Genomic DNA, 22,531 nt, shown 5'->3' with positions numbered 1-22,531 from the left:
GAGCTAACGGTGACTATTCAAAAATGGGGAAACAGCACTTTTCAAGTTTTTACTCCAAAGTTTGCATGTCTGTAACTCAGGAAGTATTAAAGATATCTTATTGTCCTTTTAAATACTGGGTCTTAACAAACTTTCCCTTGGCATCTTCATTTTAAAGGCCCTGCATAGTTCGGTTCCAGACATACTGGAATTTCAATATGGCTTCAGGGGTAAATCATTAAATTGTACACATTTTCAGTGGTCAAAAGCCCAATGTGGGTCAATTTGCAAAAATATGAGACATCTTTTCTTTTAAAGAGGAATGTCTGAAGAAGAAATACTATTAAAACCAAAGATGTATCTCGTTTCCTTCTGTCAATACAACTGCATTGAATATACCTCTAATCTAAATCTAAAATCATATGGCGATATCTTTAATACTTCTTCAGTTACAGGCACGCAAACTTTGGAAAAAGAATATTTATGGCACTCAGACTGGTATGATTAATGCAGTTGTTCTGACAGAAGGAAGTGAGATATATCTCTAGTTTCAACATTATTTCTTCTTCAGACATTCCTCTTTAGAAGAAAAGAAGAATTATATTTTTGCAAATTTACCCACATTGGGTTTTTGACCATTGAAAAAATGTGTACAATTTAACGATTTACCCCTACAGCCATACTGAAATTCCAATATCTCTTTAACTGAACCATGTAGGGCCTTAAAAATAAAGATGCTAAAAAGAAACTTTGTTGAGACCCAATATCTAAAAGGACATGCAGATATCTTTAATACTTCCTGAGTGACAGGCATGCAAACTTTGGAGTAAAAACCTGAAAAGTGCCGTTTCCCCATTTTTGAATGGTCACCATTGGCACATAATGTATAGAATAGAACTACTAATCGCTGTGTAAAAGTAACATTATGATACTGACATCTTACTGAATTTTTAACCCCCTGTAATTTGTCTTGAATCTCAGGTGAAAATTGCCATTTTGACTCCCTCTACAAATTAGTAGATCACTCAGTAAATATAAAACCATGACATTTAATATTTTGGCTATCATCACTATACATGCTTATCTTTCTGAGTCAAACAAATCAAACATTTGAGCCGGGGAAGTCTCTAAAATTAGTTTGACTTGACATGGATTAACTACATTAGAATTCACACCAATAGAGGATAACAATTCTGTTTATTCAAATAGTGTGTTGCAGTCAGGGCTCGACATTAACGCTTGTCCAGGACAAGTGGATTTTGTGAAGGGTCAAGTGAAAGAGAATTTTATTTGCCTGTCTGGACAACTAACCTGATTAAAACATTAATAACAAACAATAACTAGGGCAGCACCAAAACTTTGATGATAATGATTCTGATTTTATTACTTTTAGTGTAAACGGTGACTGATAACGCACAGTAGCCTATCAAGGTTGTGTCAGGTGAGGCTCGTGCAGCTTATCAGACTCACAGAAAAATAAAATCAAAACTAATAGGCGCAATATCACACACAAAGAAACAAACACTAACAAACATACTTTTTGACCCAGAAAAAAAGATAAATATTGTATGACACATAATATAGGTAAGCAACATCTCACATCACCACGATTGCAGTTAAGTTTTTGCTAACGAAAATAGTTCTAAACAGAGCAAAGGCAGAGCAGTCGTGCATCTCCGAGCAACACACAGTGGTGTTTCCTTACTGAATAATTCAACATTTTTGAATGAATCGGGTGATTCAGTGAGCCATTAATAAAGACAGGCAATTATTAAATCAATTAGCTGTTTGAACAAATTGATTGAGTTAATGACTCATTAAGACAGTGACTTGCCGCCACCTACTGGTGGTTTGGTTACATATTTAAAAGTATCATTACATTTTTCCATTTTCTATTAATATATTAAAAAAAAGTAAATCATTAATCTTTTAACATCATTTACGCATTTGTCATTTTAATGATAAAATAGCAAATAATTGCAATAATTGTATTTATTTTTTATTTTATTGATAAAATTTAAGAATTTGACAAATAATAACACGTACATTTAGTAAGGTTAGGAAAATACTGCCCTTCATAAAGCTAAAAAGTGTCCTAGGAATCAATTTAAAGAAAATATCACAAATATACTGATTAAAGTACAACCTCATAGAGCAGTGATGACACTATTGCTTCAGAATGGATTACATTTACACCAAAAAAAGATACTTTTTTTGCCCCGGGCAAGTAACTTTTTTACTTGGACAAGTGAATGACTGATTTACTTGTCCAAAGGACAAGCACACATCAAGGCTTAATGTTGAGCCAGGTATATCATTAAATGCTCAAACTCTGATTGGCTAACAATGTTTTTATTGTCCATCCATAGGAAAAAAATGTTCTGAAAGTGAATCCAACAATTATACTGTTATAACAGTAATTTATAACACAAATAATTATTAACACTTTATATTTATCATCCTTTAAAGACTATACTATAATGATAATTAGGCTATATTAGCATACACATCAAGACCGTAACCATGTCTTGAAGATTAAGAAATAAGTTTACTGAAAAAAAGAAAAAAAATTCTTGTTTTGTCACATTTACTCTGTTGTTTGGCACTTTAAATGCTGCAACATTCAGATCGACTGTAAATAGAGAATGGGAACGTGACTTCAGCAACACACGGCATTCTGGGACATTCGGACACGGACGCTACAGTTTAGACTGAGAAATAGTGGAGGTAGATGTTAAAATTTATACTGTACATTTAAAAACACATTAGATTGGAGAACGCTGGCTGTGACATGAATTGCCATATCTGCTGTCATGACCGGAGTGGAGAACAGATCTAAAATGAAGCGCAGTTTTATGCTTTTCAGCTTAAAACAACACAATGGCGAAAGCAGCTCAATAAACAACTTAATCTGGCTTTTTCGTTTGTATTTACTATTTATTACAGTTTTACAATATCCGATCCACTTGAATTTGTAAGTGCTCACGCTATGAATAACACGTTTGGAAATGTAATGTAATTTGTGATATGGCTCGTTGCGATCACTGTCCTTGTTCATAAAGCAACTTATGTGATTAAACGTTACTGTTCAGCAGCTCTTTGTAAGAAATTGTGTATTTGTTCAATTTAAGTCCAGTAAAACTTATTGAACTTTATCCCTCAATGAAATTAGGGCGATATGACATATGATTAAATACATCAGCGTTTCTCAATTCCATTCCTCACGTACCGTCGCTCTGCATATATTGCATGGCTCTCTTCTTTAACGTGATTCAGACAACCAGCTAGTCCAAAGAAAGCTCCATGACTGAACTGTGTTGCGATTAACATGGTCCCTAAACAATGTTCACTGCTCCCCACTCCCTGAGCAGTGGAAATCAGTTTAATTTTACTTAGGAATATTCATTCTTGGATTTGCACTACGCCACGGCCTGCATAGTCTTCACACATAGACGAAACTTAGAGAAGTGTGACACAATATACCCCTGTAAATAAATGCAATTTAAATTCATGTCTTGCACACTTTTATGTTTGTTGAATGGAACATATACGCTGTCTTCGAACTGTAATCAGGGCGGAATATTTCAAGTTCGCAGGGCACTTACTTTTGAATAGAACAGACATCTGAGATTCACACAAAATGTGCAGAGCGGTGGTTCACTTACAACATCAACTGGCTGAGATCAACCTATAGTGTGTTTATTTTATCGGGCAGATATATCAGTGCCACCTAGTTATTAAAAACTGCAAAAGAGAAATGAATTTGGTCCTGTGTGTGGTACAGTAGGTTGTTTGCACATGACATAGGTTGTTTGCTGTGGCGCGAAATGCAGCTGGAGCGCAGGAAGTGATATTTCTCCATAGGAATCACCAGCAGAAACTCAAAAATGCCTATGCTTTGTGTTGTTTATGGATGCTCAAATCGGTCAAACCAAGAAACCACAAAATATCTTTTATCATGTATGAAAATTTGCTGTTCATAAGGGCGGAAAGGCAAGAAATTGACTGAAAAGCGCAGGAAAAAGTGGCTTGTAAACCTCCGTCTGTGGTCAGGAGGAGAGTCGGATAATGCTTGTGTGTGCAAATGGTTAAGAAAAGATATAATAATATGTTAAGATATTAATAAAGAAATATATAAATATATAGAGGGTGAGACAGTGAGAATTCACTTAATGCTAAACGCCACACGTAGACACAATGTAAGATATTATATTTGTAGTTCCGAGAGCGTCATTGATTATAACAGAACATTGCAATAAATTGAAGTGCGTGACAGCTTTTTAGTGACTACGTGGAAGCGCTATTTGCTCACTTTCTATAATCAGTTCGGAATTTGAATAAAAGTTTCGCTTTACGTGCTGCTAACAGGACCAGTAGCCACAAAACCCTGCACTGAACCCTGAAGCGAACTTTCAGGAGTGACTGGAAAAGCATAACGGATGAGATGGAGGAATGTCTGTACTGTACAAGAGAAACGTATAAACAAAAAAAATCACAACATATGTTGGATGTGATCCTTATGATTTTTCAACTAAACTGAAGTAGCTGCCTCAGTTGCCTGTCATCGAGACGGTGGAAATAAGCTACGCAACTAAGCCTGATAGCAAACAAACTCTATCGAAAGTGATTCCCACATTTATATGAAGGATGCAGGATATATGTCACTCCTAAAACTACTGCTGTACAGGGTTTTTGGCCATTGGTCCTGTTAGCAGCATGTAAAGCGAAACTTTTTTTCAAATTCTGAATTTATTATAGTCTAGAAAGCGAGCAAATATAGTCATATAGTCACTAAAAAGCTGTGACTCGCTTCAATTTATCACAATCTCACAAGGTTCAATTGTAATCATCTGCAAATATAATGTCTTATTTGCATTGTATGTACGTGTGGCATTTAGCATTGAGTGAATTCTCACTGTCTAACCCTGTATCTATTTATATATTTCTTCATATCTTAGTATTATTAATCTTTTATTAACCATTCGCACACACAAGCATTATCTGACTCTCCTCCTGACCGCAGACGCAGGTTTACAAGCCACTTTTTCCTGCGCTTTTCAGTCAATTTCTTGCCTTTCCCTCCTTATGTAACAGCAGATGTTCATACACGATATGTAATAAAATTTCTCGATTTGACTGATTTCCATAAACAACTGAAAACATAGTCATTTTGAGATTCTGCTATTGATTCCTATAGAGAAAAATCACTTCCTGCCCTCCAGCTGCATTTCACGCGTCCTCAGAATCACGTGATTGCAAACAACCTATAGAAGGCGGCGGTAGGATTTCTGTGAGTGTGTATGTGTCGTGTTCTGGCCACACGACTGAGTGCTCGAATGAACGCAATGGATTCAAATATTAGTACATTTATTTTACGCAAGTGCAAGCACCTCTTAAAAATATTAAAGCAAATACAGTCGTTTTTTTCCTCTAGTGATTTGTATTTATTGTCATTGTTCGCTATTTAGCGTGTCCTCAAACATGGCGGCGACTACCCAGAATGCAATGCGCAGTGACGTAAACTCCCGAGCTCTATGTTTTTATCATTTAGTTTTTTATCAATCGCCCCAAAAAATTCCCTGTAAGTTTTTTAGCTTTTTTTAAAGAATGATGGGGAGAAGGAGAAGGAGAAGGAGAAGGAGGACGTGTATGAATTTCTTTCTTTGGCCAAACACAGAAAATATTGGGAAGCCAGTTGACTGTATCCACTGATTTCCATAGCAATTTTCATATTGTAGAAGATGACAATTGGTTGACGATATTTATTCAAAATAGCTATCGTGTGTGTTTATACTAAACCTGAATGAATATAGATATTCATTCAGGTTTAGAATGACATGAGGGTGAGTAGTTTTTAATTTTGGCCTGAACGGTCCCTTTAAGCGGCTGATACTCACCTAGAATGACTCCGCAACACAGCACTGCGTAGAAGGACGTCGTTTGCTTTAGAACCACGTAGGACAGGACAACGTTAAATACGGTGGAAAGCGAACGGCCAACAGTATAAAAGGCAACTCCCACATATTTCAGGCACAAGTTGTTGAATGTGATCATGCCTATGAACACGACGCTCAATGGCAAAATTTCTCTGGACACTCTAAAATCAAATTTCAAAGACGGGAAATCCACGAACCCAGGACATAATTTTGAGACGAAGTTCATGATCCAACATAGTCCAACACTAACAACACACTGGAAAAATGTGATGAAGACAGGTGCGTCCAGATCCTTGTTGTCTAACAGGTAGTTGTTCAGGAACACCATGGAAATCGAGATGAACCAGTAAAGAGCGACAACCAAAGCGATTTTGGTGGCTCTGAGAATAAAGGGCTCCTCTTTTTCTGACGGATTGGAGTCTGTAAAAGCCATTCTTAATATTCTGGATCGTTTGAGTTGGGACCTGTTCATGGTTCAAGAATAAAGAAAGAGGAACAATGCAAATGCACATTAGTTATTTGATAATAACAACAACAACAGAAGCATTACGCGTCGGCTGCCTGTGATACTCTGAACTGGCCATGAGTAAAACGATAGCCAGAGTGGTGAACAACTTCCCGGTTCCGTGTTAGATTTCTTAAAGTGGTACCCACACCCATGTGTAAAGTCATAAAACCGCACAAATCGGCTATAAGCTGCAACAGTCAGATAGTTATCGTAATAATGTTTATAGATGCAGAAATAAATAGTTTAGTAAATAAGAACCAACAACAAATACTATAGGAGCTTTTCAGATGCTTAAACATGCATTAAGTCTCCTACTTAAACAGTAATAATAGAATACTTTCGAGTTTTAAGTTTGTAACGTTAAAAGAAATGACAGAATCTGAACAGATTTGATGCTTGAGCCTTACCTTCATGGGCATCAGACATTTGCTTGCTACCATTTGCAATTCACAAAAAAAGCAGGAAGTGTTTTTAATTTTCAGCTCCTCCTTTCCCTTGAGACAGTCTACCATATTGCATTATTGCAATAGAACAAAACAGGCAATATATATATATATATATATATATATGAAATTTATGTAACAGTTTAATAATTTTGCCTGTTCTGTTCTCTCTCTCTCTCTCTCCCTCTCTCTGTATATTTTTTCTTTAAATATTATTTCCAACAAATCCAAGAAATAGGAGTATATATATATATATTTATATCCCATATAATAGAAGATTTACAATAAAGTTATTAAAAACACATTAAGTTAGCATTAAGTTAGATAGATGACAACAAATCCAAGAAATAAGTATATATATATATATATTTTTTTTTTTTTTTTCTTTCTTTAAATGTTATTTCCAACAAATTCTTTAAATATTATTTCCAAACAAATTCTTTAAATATTATTTCCAACAAATCTATGAAATAGGAGTGTGTATATATATATACTCCTATTTCTTGGATTCGTTGTCATCTATCTAACTTAATGCTAATTGTGTATTTTTTATAACTTTATTGTAAATCTTCTATTATGTGGGAAAACAACATTACATCAGTGTGACTATGTGCATTTCAAATGGCTCTTCAGCATATCCCTAACACATACAGCTACTTAAATGATCAAAACAAGAATGTGTAGCTACCCTATTATTTAGCACTGATTTAGTGTTTAGATTAAGTGGACTTCATAGCATATATATTTACACTTTATATTAATCAATTTTTATGTTAATTTGTCTATGTATTTGCCTAGTTTTCTTTTGCTTATAGAAATTATTACCATAAAAATATATTAATCTTTGGCCCTGGAAAGTGTATTTCCATGACAAAGGACTTTTATTCTGAAGTTCGGAAAGAGGCGGGGTTTGCGAGGGTGGTTGCTTATTTCCCGTAGTGAGCTTCGCTGATGCATATCGTTAGATATCGCTGCATTCTGACGTAATTATTACTGTATATTTGGAGAATAAGACAGGCCTTGTCCGTTTACTAATAACCTCGGGATGGCAACAACAATTAGCACGCAACGGGGACAGGTAAGAGGTGTTTTGTAAATACACTCTGAACAGTACGCAACATGCTAGCTTGCTCTAGCAGCACAAGAATGATTTTTCACAGTAAACACAAATATCGGAAGTTGCGCAGTACAGAATTAGCAACATAACAACTAGCATATAAAGATGTTACACGATTTTACCGCTCAGGTGGCGTTTAAACATTACAATGTTTGATGCACATTACTGGAAAAGACAAAATAAGTATGTACGTATGTCAGTACGTCACTTACTGCCGCAGAAACGTCGAGATCTTTACGGGTAAATCGTGTCAATATATGAGAACCGCACGTTAACAAATATAATTTTATGCCAGACTTTAAAGATCAGATTCAAACTGACTGTTTGTATCCATGACGTAACTAAACAGTCGATTTATTTCATTAATTATTTGCCTACATACGTTATTCTAATATTAATATCTATTATCTAAATTATTAAATAAAAAAAGTCAATCTACACTGTTAAACAGTTACTTGAACGATTTAATTTGATATTGAAAATCCTTGCAAAAATCTATTTTTGAATTTCATAATATTATTTATTTTTTATAAATTATTATTTTACTATTTTGTATTATTTCCTTATTACACTTTAATACATTTTAAATTGTATATTTAAATTGGCAACTTTTTATTTATTTCTTGTAAGCATTTGGTGTGAGATGAGTTTTATTCATTTTGGTATGTGGTTTAATAAAGGTTATTATAATGAAAATATATGGAAGTATACGTAAGTACCATAGAATAATATTTTAGGTTGAAGTCTCATCATTAAAGAAATAATTGCCTGTCATAATAAGACCCCACCCACTGATAATGATGATTAATACAATACAAGTTCAACTAAATGGAAAAAGAAACTCATTCTTTCCTTTGTTAAAAGCAAGAAATACATTCCCTCTCACTATGAAACAAGGTATAATACACTGAGGGGGGAAAAAATAACATTTTCTGCTAGGACATTATGCATTAATTTCATTAACATTTGTGCTAACTCTAAAACACAACGCATTGTGTACAAGTGCATTGTGCCCTATTTTTGTAACCTTAACTCCAAAACCTGGCAAGGATCCCAAATATTACACTTTTAGACTAATCGCATTATTAAACAACATGGCTACAGAAATGCTTCAACCGTAACTCCATTATTAGAGGTACTTGGGCAATCAGTAATCACTAACTTGTGTTGAGCAGAAAAACAATGGCTAGTAATTACATGTTAAAAGTGTTTTTGTGATTCTGAAGTGTCATAATTCATTGTGCAGAATCAAAAACTGTTCTTATCTTGTGTTCAGGTTTACATTGGTGAGCTGCCTCAGGATTTCTTGAGAATCACCCCCACACAGCAGCAGCAGCAGGTGCAGTTAGATGCCCAGGCGGCCCGACAGCTGCAGTACGGAGGATCTTTAGGAACAGCTGGCCGCCTCAGCATCACTGTCGTACAGGTACGTCTACAGTGTTACAGTCAGACTTATCAGTGCAGTTGTGAACAAATAGTTTTAAGGCACTTTCAATGAGTATTTAATTGTAACAATGTTAGGTGACTAGTTATTTCCATCACTGAGAAACTTCTGTGATTGCAACACTGATTGGACAATTACTTGAGCAGTGCATTTCAGTCAATTGCACAAAACATTTTGTCTTAACATGGCTCGTTGCAACTGTTTTTGTGTTTGCGTAACTTTACTTGTGTAATAATTATACTGGATATTGGAAAGGAGATGCATAGGCCTATACATTATAAGGCATTAAATTGTTTTTCACAGGCGAAGCTTGCAAAGAACTATGGGATGACACGCATGGACCCTTACTGCAGGATTCGACTTGGCTATGCCGTCTATGAGACTCCTACTGCTCACAATGGAGCGAAAAACCCTCGCTGGAACAAAGTCATCCAGTGCACTGTCCCACCCGGGGTCGACTCCTTCTATCTGGAAATCTTCGATGAGGTCAGACTGAAATAACTTCATTTGGTTTCATTTTAGCATCATCTCAATCTGTCTACTTCATTTTTGCCTCTTTCTCATCTGAGCCATAAAAAACACAATGCTCAACTATTTTTGTACACTGATTACTTGAAACAAAAAAACAAAACTAAAAACAACAACAACAACAGCATACGTGTGTGTGTATATATACAGTCATGTGAAAAAGTTCGGACACCCTGTTGAATTTCATGGTTTTCTGTATCAAGACATAATAAAAAATTATCTGGTCCTTGGCAGGTCTTAAAATTTGGAAAATAAATCCTCAGATAAACATCATCACATGACATATCACACTGTGTCATTATTTAACAAAAATAAAGCCAAGAGGGTAAGGCCATGTGTGACAATGTTAGGACACCCTATAATTCAACTGCCTGTAGATCCACTTTTAGCAGCAATAACTTGAAGCATTCGTTTTCTGTGTGACTTTATCAGTCTCTCAGATCGTTCTGGAGGAATTTGGATCACTCTTCTTTTCAACGTTGCTCCAGTTTATTGAGGTTTGTGGGCAATTGCTTATGCACAGCTCACAGCATTTGAGTCAGGATGAGCTCTGGACTTTGACTGGGCTATTGCAAAACCTTGTTTCTTTTCAGCCATTCTGTTATAGATTTGCTGGTGTACTAGGGATCATTGTCCTGTTGCATGACCCAGTTTGACCCAACTTTGTCTGCCATTTCTCTGAGCTTTGATCTTGGGGTGAATTTTCTGGGACGTCCACTCCTGGAAGGAGAGGTGTCTGTTTTAAATGTCTTCCACAATTGTTTGGAAATGGCCGTATTACTCTTCTCAGATTGATGGCAGCAACAGTTACTTCTCTAGGATGATTGCTGATGTCTTACCTACTTGGCATTGTGTTAACACACACCTGAAGGCTCCAGACTAGCAAACTGCCAAAGCGTATGGTTTTATAGAGGCGCTCAGACTTGCTGATGATCAGTTAATCAAAGTAAGATTAGCAGTGCTTGAATTATTTACCCTCTTAATTCCAATGTTAACAGTAAGGGTGTCCTAGCTTTGTCACACATGGCTTTTCCATTTTGGCTTTATTTTTGTTCAGTAAATAATGACATGGTGCAATTTGTCATGTGTTGTTGTTCATCTGAGGTTTTATTTTTGAAATTATAAGACCAGCCAAGTATCAGTTTTTTTTAATGATGGCCTGATACAGAAAACCATGGAATTCAATAGGGTGTCCTAACTTTTTCACATGACTGTACACTGTGTGCAGAATTATTAGGCATGTTGATATTCTGGTCATATTTTTTTTTCCAAACACATTTTACCAATTCCAAACCACATCAGTCTTAGTAACTACTGTTAATTTTGTATTTAATCATTTATATGTGATGTATAATTGTCCGTGAAGGCTGGAAGTGAAAAACTCCTTATATTCAGGTGTGCAGGATTATTAGGCATGTTTTCGTTTACAGCTAAAATGAGCCAAAAAAGAGATTTAACCCAGACTGAAAAGTCCAAATTATTAAATGCCCATGAGAAGAATGCAATACTAATGCATTACAGGAATTTGCAAAGTTAAGGCTTGACCATTGGACAGTGAAATGCTTGTTGAGTCTGCATGGTCAGAAAAAACAGGTGGAGAAGAAAAGATGCATGTTAACTGCAAAAGAATTAGGAATTAAGGTGAAGAATTAGGTGTGACACCATCAGGAACCGTTTCCAGTTCTCCAGCGCCACCATTTTCCAGAACTGCAACCTACCTGGAGTCTTCAGAAGTACAATGTGTCAGGTTCTCAGAGACTTTGCTTGGTAAAAAATCCTAAAAAATGCCCCTGACTTAATAAGAATAACAAGCTGACGTCTTGTGAAATACATGAAGACAGTTTTTTTTAATATGCTTTAGAGACAGATAAGTTGAGAGTGACTCTTGAAGGACAAGCATCACATCCTCTTGTGCCTCTGATTCAAGAATTTATCTTCTAAAATCTGGCAGTAAGTTTTGGGAGTTCATTTTAGTCCATCTCTGCAAGTCAGACTTTTCAGGATAAGAGACTAAACATGAACTCCCAAAACGTACTGCCAGATTTTGGAAGATAAATTCTTGAATCAGAGGCACAAGAGGATGTGATGCTTGTCCTTCAAGAGTCACTCTCAACTTATCTGTCTCTAAAGCATATAAAAAAACTGTCTTCATGTATTTCACAACACGTCAGCTTGTTATTCTTATTAAGTAAGGGGCATTTTTTAGGATTTTTTACCAAGCAAAGTCTCTGAGAACCTGACACATTGCACTTCTGAAGACTCCAGGTAGGTTGCAGTTCTGGAAAATGGTGGCGCTGGAGACTAAACGGTTCCTGATGGTGTCACACCTAATTCTTCACCTTAATTCCTAATTCTTTTGCAGTTAACATGCATCTTTTCTTCTCCACCTGTTTTTTCTGACCATGCAGACTCAACAAGCATTTCTCTGTCCAATGGTCAAGCCTTAACTTTGCAAATTCTTGTAATGCATTAGTATTGCATTCTTCTCATGGGCATTTAATAATTTGGACTTTTCAGTCTGGGTTAAATCTCTTTTTTGGCTCATTTTAGCTGTAAACGAAAACATGCCTAATAATCCTGCACACCTGAATATAAGGAGTTTTTCACTTCCAGCCTTCACGGACAATTATACATCACATATAAATGATTAAATACAAAATTAACAGTAGTTACTAAGACTGATGTGGTTTGGAATTGGTAAAATGTGTTTGGAAAAAAAATATGACCAGAATATCAACATGCCTAATAATTCTGCACACAGTGTATATATGTGTGTGTGTGTGTGTGTGTGTGTGTGTGTGTATATATATATATATATATATATATATATATATATATATATATATAATATAATATAATATAATATAATATAATATATATATATATATATATATATATGTATATATATGTATATATATGTATATATGTATATATATGTATGTATGTGTATATGTATATGTGTGTGTAAACTTGTGTATTAAATAAATTCAGTGCACACAAACTTAAGTAGTTTAAGTCTTTGGTTCTTTTAATTGTGATGATTTTGGCTCACATTTAACAAAAACTCACCAAATCACCAAATCTCAACTAATTAGGATACTTTATAAGACCAATAAAAAAACATTTTAGTGAATTGTTGGCCTTCTGGAAAGTATGTTCATTTACTGTATATGTACTCAATACTTGGTAAGGGCTCCTTTTGCTTTAATTACTGCCTCAATTCGGCATGGCATGGAGGTGATCAGTCTGTGGCACTGCTGAGGTGATATGGAAGCCCAGGTTTCTTTGACAGTGGCCTTCAGCTCATCTGCATTTTTTGGTCTCTTGTTTCTCATTTTCCTCTTGACAATACTCCATAGATTCTCTGTGGGGTTCAGGTCTGGTGAGTTTGCTGGCCAGTCAAGCACACAACACCATGGTCATTTAACCAACTTTTGGTGCTTTTGGCAGTGTGGGCAGGTGCCAAATCCTGCTGGAAAATAAAATCAGCATCTTTAAAAAGCTGGTCAGCAGAAGGACGCATGAAGTGCTCTAAAATTTCTTGGTAAACGAGTGCAGTGACTTTGGTTTTCAAAAAACACAGTGGACCAACACCAGCAGATGACATTGCACCCCAGATCATCACAGACTGTGGAAACTTAACACTTCCTCCAGACTCTAGGACCTTGGTTTCCAAATGAAATACAAAACGTGCTCTCATCTAAAAAGAGGAATTTGGACCACTAGGCAACTGTCCATTTCCTTTTTCCCCTTCGACACCTCTGACGTTGTCTGTGGTTCAGAAGTGGCTCAACAAGAGGAATACGACAACTGTAGCCAAATGCCTTGTGTCCCGCCCGGGCTCATCCTTGGCCCCAGCCTCAGTCCATTGCTTGTGAAGTTCACCCAAATTCTTGAAACAATTTTGCTTGACAAGCCTCTCAAGGCTGCGGTTCTCTCAATTGGTTGTGCATCTTTGTCTTCCACACTTTTTCCTTCCACTCAACTTTCTGTTAACATGCTTGGATACAGCACTATGTGAACAGCCAGCTTCTTTGGCAATGAATGTTTGTGGCTTACCCTCCTTGTGAAGGATGTCAATGATGGTCTTCTGGACAACTGTCAGATCAGCAGTCTTCCTCATGAGCCTAGTGTGTAGCCTAGTGAACCAAACTGAGAGACCATTTTAAAGCCTCTGGAAAACATTTGCAGCTGTTTTGAGTTGATTAGCTGATTGGCATGTCACCATATTCTAATTTGTTGAGATTGATGAATTGGTGGGTTTATGTTAAATGTGAACCTAAATCATCAAAATTGAAAGACCCAAAAACATAAACTACTTTAGTCTGTGTGCACTGAATTTATTTAATACATAAATTTCACAATTTGAGTTGAATTACTTTTCCACGACTTTCTAATTTGAGATGCACCTGTATATACCGGTATTGCATGCCTACTCCATACCTTTCGTGTAGTTACAAATAATGTTAATATTTTTTAGATATATTTTTTTTAATTTAGTCTTGTCATGTGTCCTTTTTTTCATCATATTTAGTAAACCTTAACATTACCTTTTTCTCAGTCAAATTTCAGTTAACTAAAATTCGACACGATTTAGTCTAGATTAATTAATTAAAAACTGCTGATATTTTATTCATAGTTGCATTAAATGTTTTGTGCACGATAATGGTTGATAGAAATCATGATTGTTTGTCACTTCAGAAATTAACACTTTATTTTATGGTAATGTAGTAAAAGTTTTATAACTACACAATTTTGAAACAAAGCTCAAAGCTTATCTGTTTTCTCTGTTTTGAATCATAGATAATTTATTGTATGTTGTTGGTCTTGTTTTATATCTGTAATCTATTATTTTGTATGTGATTTTATGTGTTGATGTCTTTATCCATTTTGCAGCACATTGATTAACAGTTGTTTTGAATGGTGCTATATGAAGATAACATTGACCAGTTGACATTTAACAAGTATACTAAACCTAAATCATACCCTAACCTTAACCCTATAGTAAGTAAATGTAGTTAATTAATATTACTCAGCACGTATTTGTGTAATTGCACTGTAATAACATCACCATAAAATATTCAGAGTTTAAAATTTCAACAAGTAAGTGCAAACAAATCTTGGTGACTTTTCTGGCAGTAAGCGCTCTTTACTGATGATTGTTCTGTGTTGGTGGACAGAGAGCGTTTTCCATGGATGATCGCATCGCATGGACACACGTGACTATCCCGGAGAGCCTGCGAGAGGGAACCGTCGTGGATGAATGGTACAGCTTGAGCGGAAGACAGGGTGATGACAAGGAAGGCATGATTAATCTTGTCATGTCCTTTGCTGTAAGTCCTCAATCACAAAATACTCCTGTGCATGAACTGAGAGTTATGCCACGTCTTAACCAGGTGTTACAAGAGAAAAGCTGTAGCTTTTCGCTTCTGAAGTTGTAAACCAATGCAACTGCAATTAGTATGTATGCTCACTTGACTGTGATTGTGTCATGCTGCATTGTCACTTTTAGTATGGGCTGCACAAATGAACTGGTCAAGACGTGCATGGAAATGCAGAAAGTATATGCACTGTAAATTGATATAAAGTATAAGAATAGTAGCTTTTTTTTTTTTTTTAAAAAAAGAGCATGTCTATAAATTATTTTCCCTTTTTTTGTCCAAGTCAATACCAGCGGGAATGATGATGCAGCCGCAGCCTGTGGTTCTGATGCCTACAGTTTATCAGCAGGGTGTTGGATACGTGCCCATAGCAGGTTTGTTTAACATTGTGACACATTAACTAAGGACAAAGTAATCGATCAGCCACTGCTTTATTTTCAGGAAACAGTCATAAATTCAGTTTAGGGCCCTTCATCACCTTTAACCGTACTGTAGCAAATTTCTAAGGCCTCTAAATGATTAACATGATAAAATGTTGCTGAAATTATTAACTTTTTTTTTTGTATCAAATCAAAAATATAATTGTACAAAGGTCCACCTTTAGCTTGTGCTTCATGTGTCTTTTTCGCTGTGAAATCTTTACTAAAGTAAGAAGAATAAGAAAGAAGGTTGTATTGTTAGTATTATTTCAAGATAAACACTTACTGGACTGAGCTCAGGTTTACTTGATTATCCAGACATAATTTTTTCATCAAATATGATCATCAGGCTTTTAAAGGAATGTTTACTTGTTCATCTCTCAGTCATCATTTTATTGCATTGCATTAGAGTATATGTTTTGATCATAAAACTAAGCATTTAAATATCATCTTACTAAGACATATTATTGAAGATATAGAGTGACAACTGGTATTTATATCATTTTAAGTAGTTAAGTTATACTGTTATATAGATCTCATTGATTTACATTACAAACCATCTGAATTTCATCCTACTTTTTGGCAATATACACTGCTGGTCAAAAGTTTGGGATCAGTGAGATTTTAATGTTTTTAAAGAAGTTTCTTATGCTCATCAAGGCTGCATTTATTTGATAAAAAATGCAATATTGTGTAATATTGTTATGATGTTAAATAAAGTTTTCTAATTTATTTCTGTATTTAAAGCAGAATTTTCAGCATCATTACTTCAGTATTCAGTGTCACATGATCCTTCAGAAATCAATCTAATATTCAGGTTTATTATCAGTGCTGGAAACAGTTGTGCTGATTAATATTTTTTGGAACGTGATCCTTTGTTCAGGATTCTTTGGTGAATAAAAAGTTTAAAAGAACAGCATTTGTTTAAAATTAAAAAAAAATATTTTCTAACAATATACACTACTGTTCACAAGATTGCGGTCAGTAAATTTTAATTCTTTTTTTTTTTTTTTTTTTTAATTAATACTTTTTTTTTTTCAACAAAGATGTTAAATTGATACAGAGTGATAGCAAATACTCATTGTTACAAAATATTTATATTTTAAATAAATGTTGTTCTTTTTAATTTTTTATTTAAAGAATCCTAAAAAAGTATCACAGAGGGGGGTGCAGTACAGGGGGCGAAACACATGCCGAAGCCGCGATCTACTCCGGTTGCTGCGTCTGAGCTGTAACGCATCACAGACGTGTGCAGGGTGTGTTAAGACATTTATTCGTCATACAGTGTAGATAGCTTCACTTATAATGCAAGTCTTGCACTAGAATAGGCTGATCAGTGATGTTGTTCTTTGATAATGTTAGGCTGCTTTTAACCTTATGCTGGAGCTGGTTTCAGGCAATGAAAATAAGTATGTAAATAATTAAATAAATTAGCATGATAATATCATGTATCTGCAATCTCGCAGGCTAAGGATGGGACTTAATACTACTATAGCGTATTATTTACTCACCCTCTATGCATCCTAGGTGTATATGACTTAATTCTTTCAGACGAATGCAATCGGTGTCTAATAAAGTCTAATAAAGTGCATCTATCCATAATAAAAAGTGCCTCACATGGCTCCCGGGGGTCTCCTGTAGCAAATCGATGCGTTTTTGTAAGAAAAATATCCATATTTAAAACGTAAGATTCACTATTAATCTAACTGCTTTGACAAGGGTCGTGGCAGTACTGAAACACCGTCTAAGCTGTTTGCCAACGCACTGGGACAGCTAACCAATCATAACACATTTCCTTTTATCGGCTGGCCTTCATTAAACCCGGAACTAATCGAGCTATTTGTGCCAGGCTGGGAGAAAGGTATTGTAATAATGTAAATTATGTGATAAAGGCATGTTCTAGTTACCTCCAAAACAAAATCAAGACTTTGAAAAGGAGCATAATAGGACCCCTTTAAAATGAGAGAGCATGTCTGTTCTGTTTGGAAGAGTAAGACTATTTATCCTCAGAATGACTGCCTGAATGCACTGTACTGCCATTAATGATAAAAACTAAACCCAAATCATCCTCTTTTGTCCAAATGTGTATTTAGGTGTCCCTGGTATGTACAACCAAGGTGTGGTGCCCATGGGAATGCCAGCCGTGCCTGCTGTCACGTCACAGAGCGCCCCCTGCAGTGAAGAAGACCTTAAAGCCCTTCAGGACATGTTTCCCAACCTGGACAAGGAGGTGATCCGCACCGTTTTGGAGGCCCAACAGGGCAACAAGGATGCTGCCATAAACTCCTTGCTACAGATGGCCGAGGAGCTTTAACTGCAGAGCTGCCACTCAGCTAGCGCTTAAATGTACCAACAATGTAAAACTTTATACCAAAAAGACCCTGTAAATATGCACACTGAAGTCTTTCAACCCTTAATCGTAGCAAGTAAATCTAACAAACACTTAATTGTCTTTGTTAAATCAGCATTCAGAGTGAATGTTTCTAGAACGTCATACAGAATGTAGGATGACTTTTTGCAAAGGAGTAACTTGTCATATGTCTGCTGAGGGCAGTATACCATATCTGTATTGTAGTGATCCTATGTCTTAAAGATGTTTGATATTATGCTTTTATCTGTATGACTTTAGTTACATAAATGTATATGAATATAATTTATTTTGAAGATTATTAAAGAGACATCAGAGTATATCAGAATTAATGTCATTATTTAAATGGCTCTTTTGTGCACAAACCACCTTATGACCATTACAAGGACAGGTTGCTGAAAGCACAGAATATCTACTAAGTGAAGTGTAAAATTCCTAATAGCGGCCAATGATATTGGCAAATATGACGCACATTGCCTGTTATTGCACGGTACAGTTGCAAGACCTTGTGCTTAACATTATCGTGGTGTTTTGAAGTCAATTGCACTTAAAGCAAAAAACAGTTGTATTTTTTTTTTCTTTTTTTTTTCCCCTCTGCATTTCTCCTCTGCTCTAGCTTTATAATAAACCTGGCATTGTACACTGTGATTGTTACTGGCTTTGTGATCTGTCTATTGTAAGTCACTTTGGATAAGTGTCAGCTATATGCATAATTGTAAACATAAATTAAAAGGATGTAGTTGCCATGCTGCTCTAACTAATGCACCAGTTTTAGCCTGTTTGAATGTAAGTTGACGAAAAAATATAGTTTATAAGAGCATGAACAATGGCCATGTGTATTCAGCTGTTATAATTGTACATCCAAAATCACTACATTGCAAATACGTAATTTTGCTTCTTTTCACATACCAGTCACAGAGCATTGTAATTTCCCAGAAGAAAGAAAACATGTAAACAAACTTGAGTTTGCATTAGTTTATTAAGAGCTACTAGACAAGAAACAAAAGAGTTGTCATTCTTGTTACACCATAGAGGTAACTATCACAAATATTTCATACAATTAAAATTTACAGATTTAAACCATAAGATTAATTTGTAATTGCTCTACTGTACGGAGTCAAAAACACGTTTACACTCTCCTTCGTCGTCTCCTTAAGGAAGTCGATTGACTTGAGCAATCTGAAGCTTTGCAGCCACAAGACTCGATGTAAATGTATGAGTGATTGATGTTTGACCCGTCTGGGCAAGTCAGAGTCACTTCCTTTTTGGTCGTGGTCATTTCTTGACAGCAAGTGCATGAGTGCACAAGAGCGTTTGCTTCTGCAGAGTATCTGTTTCAACACAGAATGAAGGCGGTTTGGTTGTTAAGTACTAGCACAGATGGTACAATTTTGTCTCAGTGTGGCACAAAAACGATATATTTAAAAATGAAGGTCTCTAAATTGTAATTTCAGTACTCACATTGATGAGGTCTCACACAGGCCTGAGCAAGAGGTTATTTCCACAGGTGTGCTGCTTATACAGCCATTGCTAACCAAGTAGGTGCTGTTCTTCTGGACATTACATTTAGTGTCCAGTGTACCTAAGGAAAAATGAAAAACACATTAGATAGATGCTAGAAAGTGTACTTCTACACATTGTGTGACCTGAGTAGTAACTCACAGGTTTGGCAGCAGCCATCTGCATCTATTGTTTCTGTTCCCTGTAGAAACAGAAAAAGCATTAACCATTGAAGACCTAAATTTGACATATTAAGTTGTCCAAAACAGTATCTCTTTTAACCCACTTACAGGGATACAATTTTCAGGATTGAAGGCAGGGCAAGTGGTCTTAATCTCAACTGTCACTGAGTTACCGTTGACTCTCTCGCACTTGTATTGCACACATTTGTCATTAGATGGTTGCCATATCTGGTCAACCTGTTAGTGGAGAAAACGTATACAAGGAACACTTAATGCAAACATTAAAAATGTAATTAATTTGATGCCACAAAATGCACTTTACAATGCAATCGTTAAAATGCTAAAATCAATATCATGTCAGAACTTACTGAAACTGTAACTGTGTTGTTGTCATGCATAACCACGCAATCGGTGCTAACACACTCTCCACAGCATTGACCAGGAATGCGCTGGTACTCGTGACCCTAAAGGAAAGAAAAATAAAGAGAAATACATCACATTGCCTGGTAGTTAATGGATAACTGTGCACTGACTTCTTTTAAAGGTGTCTTTGCTTATTGTTCACACGGTTTGTTGTGCTTTTATTAAAACAGTTGCATTTGTAACCCGATTGAGCACATCTTAAAGACGGAATTAGACGTTTATACCTCTGGACAGTTATCGTTGCAGTCAGCTATCACACATTCTGGAGCAAGAAGATTTGTTTCAGGATCTACGTTCCAACCACACTGACAAATCGTGCAAGGGTCATCGCTTGGTATAGCTGAGCCAGGCTAAAGACAAAGTGAGAGGGAACAAGTGAATTTTTGATATCTTTTAAGGTATTTCTTTATATGAAGAATGAAGCAATATCTCATTTTACCTGATATACTGTAGTATTATGGACACAGACTTTCATGGGAGCTGTAAAGAGTAAGAAATGAAAAAATGAAATAAATAAATATATGAACCTGTGCATTGCACAACATTGGAACAATAAAATACTTTACTGAGAACAACTGGTCCATATACTCACAGCAAATAAATTCTGGACAGCAGTTATCTGGAGACACACTGAAGGATGGTATAAAGCCCAGTGGACATTGTATTGTGGGTATAGGGCACAAGTTCACATCACAACCTGTAGAATAATATTAAACATTTTTGTTCAGCATTTCACTGTAATTGTACAGGCATTTCTACAATCAGCTTTTAAACCATTAATGTGCTGTCTAACTTTCTGATGTCTAAATAGTACAAAGGTAAAATCAAGATCCATTTTCCTTAGGACCTCATTTTTTGAAAGCCATGAATTGAGCTGAGATGACTGAATAACGAAAAACTAGTAAATTTATAAAATAAATAGTACTTAAGGTGTCATTTGCCCTTTTGGAAGCATCTGTTTTAAAAAGTCTGTCTGTGTCCCCAACTCTTTCTTGTTTTCATATCACTTACTGCAATCAGAGATCTCACAGCAGTCAACTGTTGTGTTGACGAGCACTTGTCCAGGCTTATCGCAAGTAACAGGTGGTGAAACAGGACAAGTTACAGGCTGGCAACGGACCGTCAGAGTTTCACTCTCACACTCACACATCTGACATCCACTCTGCCAAGTATCATTTGGCTGCAAAACCGTAGAGAGAAACCTTGTCAGGTATGTCATTTGCAAAAATTGTATAACACATGCAAAAAAAGTAAGGTCATGACCCTACTGATGTACCTGTCTTGGTGGGTCAAGGGCATCACACTTAGGCCCAAAAGTCGTTGTGGTTACTTCTGTATCTGTATTAATAGTGGAAATGAATGTGACAGGCTGTGTTGTTCCTGAGGAACTCAAGGTTGTTGATGAACTGGAGTATGTAGTTGTTTCAGGAGAAATGGATGGTGATGGAGAGGTTTGACAAGATGTTGAAATCTTCACAATATCACAAGTTGCATTACAGTATGCAGTAAAGCACCAACCAAAGCCATCAGTGACGTTGTAAATGATATCACCTGAAAAAAAAAAAAAGTTACAACAATTTAGCTTGTCTTACGATTATTAAATAATAATTAAAAATATATGATGTGAATTTGATGTGAAAATTTTGAATTTTGTACCTGATTGAAAATTTCTCAGTTACAGTCTCAGTTGTTGTTGGTTGGCCAGTTGTTTGAGTAGCTGTAGATGATTTTGAAGTTGTGGAGACTATGCTCGGAGGTGATGATTCTGTAGATGGTTGGACAGTGGTGCTTTCTTCCTCAACAAGGAGTGTAGTTGATGGGATGGCTGGTGTGGTGGTTGAAAGAGTTGTTTCAGCTTTGATTGATTTTGTTGTTGAAGATAGAGCCTGAGTGCTAACCTCAGACCCAGTGGATGATTCTACACTCACTGTTGTGTACACAAGGGTAGTGACTGGTACAGCAGTTGTCGTTGTTAGCGTTGTTGGCTGTGTGGATCTAACCACCGGTAATGAAGTTTGTGTCACTGGCACGGCTGTGCTTGTAGATGTTGCTGTTTCAGAAGATGTCCCTGTAACCTCTTCTAAAGTGGTTGTTGCTGTAGTCGTTGGTTGGCTTGTTTGGCCAGTCGTCACCACCTTTGATGGCCTGGTGGTGGTGGACAAAGGAGCTAGAGTTGTTGTCAAATCATTCTCAGTTACAGTCTCAGTTGTTGTTGGTTGGCCAGTTGTTTGAGTAGCTGTAGATGATTTTGAAGTTGTGGAGACTATGCTCGGAGGTGATGATTCTGTAGATGGTTGGACAGT

The 22,531-nt window shown here is 36.1% G+C and overlaps 4 protein-coding genes across 5 annotated transcripts in view; 1 reads left to right on the top strand and 3 right to left on the bottom strand.

Moving 5' to 3' along the window:
• Positions 1-6,899, bottom strand: part of LOC127168115 (GDP-fucose transporter 1) — a 47,239-nt gene extending 40,340 nt beyond the window's left edge. Inside the window, exons 1-2 of one of the 2 annotated variants that reach the window (XM_051114685.1) lie at positions 6,831-6,899; positions 5,877-6,379 (exon numbers count right to left, since the gene is read on the bottom strand). In XM_051114685.1, coding sequence (XP_050970642.1) covers positions 5,877-6,348 — 472 coding nt within the window. In that variant the 5' untranslated portion in view covers positions 6,349-6,379; positions 6,831-6,899. Of the gene's footprint in view, positions 1-5,876; positions 6,640-6,830 lie in introns of those variants that run through there. The other variant, XM_051114684.1, reaches the window with a different exon arrangement.
• An 878-nt stretch (positions 6,900-7,777) lies between these two features.
• On the top strand, positions 7,778-18,443 carry tollip (toll interacting protein). Its single transcript, XM_051114688.1, has 6 exons — positions 7,778-7,944; positions 9,260-9,409; positions 9,731-9,913; positions 15,136-15,288; positions 15,620-15,710; positions 17,849-18,443. The coding sequence occupies exons 1-6, from the start codon at positions 7,912-7,914 to the stop codon at positions 18,067-18,069; spliced, it is 831 nt and encodes a 276-aa protein (XP_050970645.1). The 5' UTR covers positions 7,778-7,911; the 3' UTR covers positions 18,070-18,443.
• Positions 18,444-19,093: 650 nt separating this feature from the next.
• On the bottom strand, positions 19,094-21,784 carry LOC127169000 (intestinal mucin-like protein). Its single transcript, XM_051116195.1, has 10 exons — positions 21,505-21,784; positions 21,240-21,408; positions 20,821-20,925; positions 20,668-20,708; positions 20,453-20,578; positions 20,174-20,269; positions 19,914-20,042; positions 19,786-19,825; positions 19,585-19,705; positions 19,094-19,454 (listed from the first exon to the last, which is right to left on the bottom strand). Exons 2-10 carry the CDS (start codon positions 21,376-21,378, stop codon positions 19,253-19,255), a joined length of 999 nt encoding a protein of 332 aa, XP_050972152.1. The 5' UTR covers positions 21,379-21,408; positions 21,505-21,784; the 3' UTR covers positions 19,094-19,252.
• A 12-nt stretch (positions 21,785-21,796) lies between these two features.
• Positions 21,797-22,531, bottom strand: part of LOC127168409 (mucin-5AC) — a 28,845-nt gene continuing 28,110 nt past the window's right edge. Inside the window, exons 30-31 of the mRNA XM_051115259.1 lie at positions 21,885-22,527; positions 21,797-21,815 (exon numbers count right to left, since the gene is read on the bottom strand). Of these exons, the coding sequence (XP_050971216.1) occupies positions 21,797-21,815; positions 21,885-22,527 (662 nt within the window). The remainder of the gene's footprint in view (positions 21,816-21,884; positions 22,528-22,531) is intronic.

Source organism: Labeo rohita, chromosome 7 (assembly GCF_022985175.1).
Source record: "Labeo rohita strain BAU-BD-2019 chromosome 7, IGBB_LRoh.1.0, whole genome shotgun sequence".
Taxonomy (NCBI): domain Eukaryota; kingdom Metazoa; phylum Chordata; class Actinopteri; order Cypriniformes; family Cyprinidae; genus Labeo; species Labeo rohita.
The sequence above is the reverse complement of the archived record's forward strand: the minus strand, read 5'-3'. Positions and strand labels throughout refer to the sequence as shown.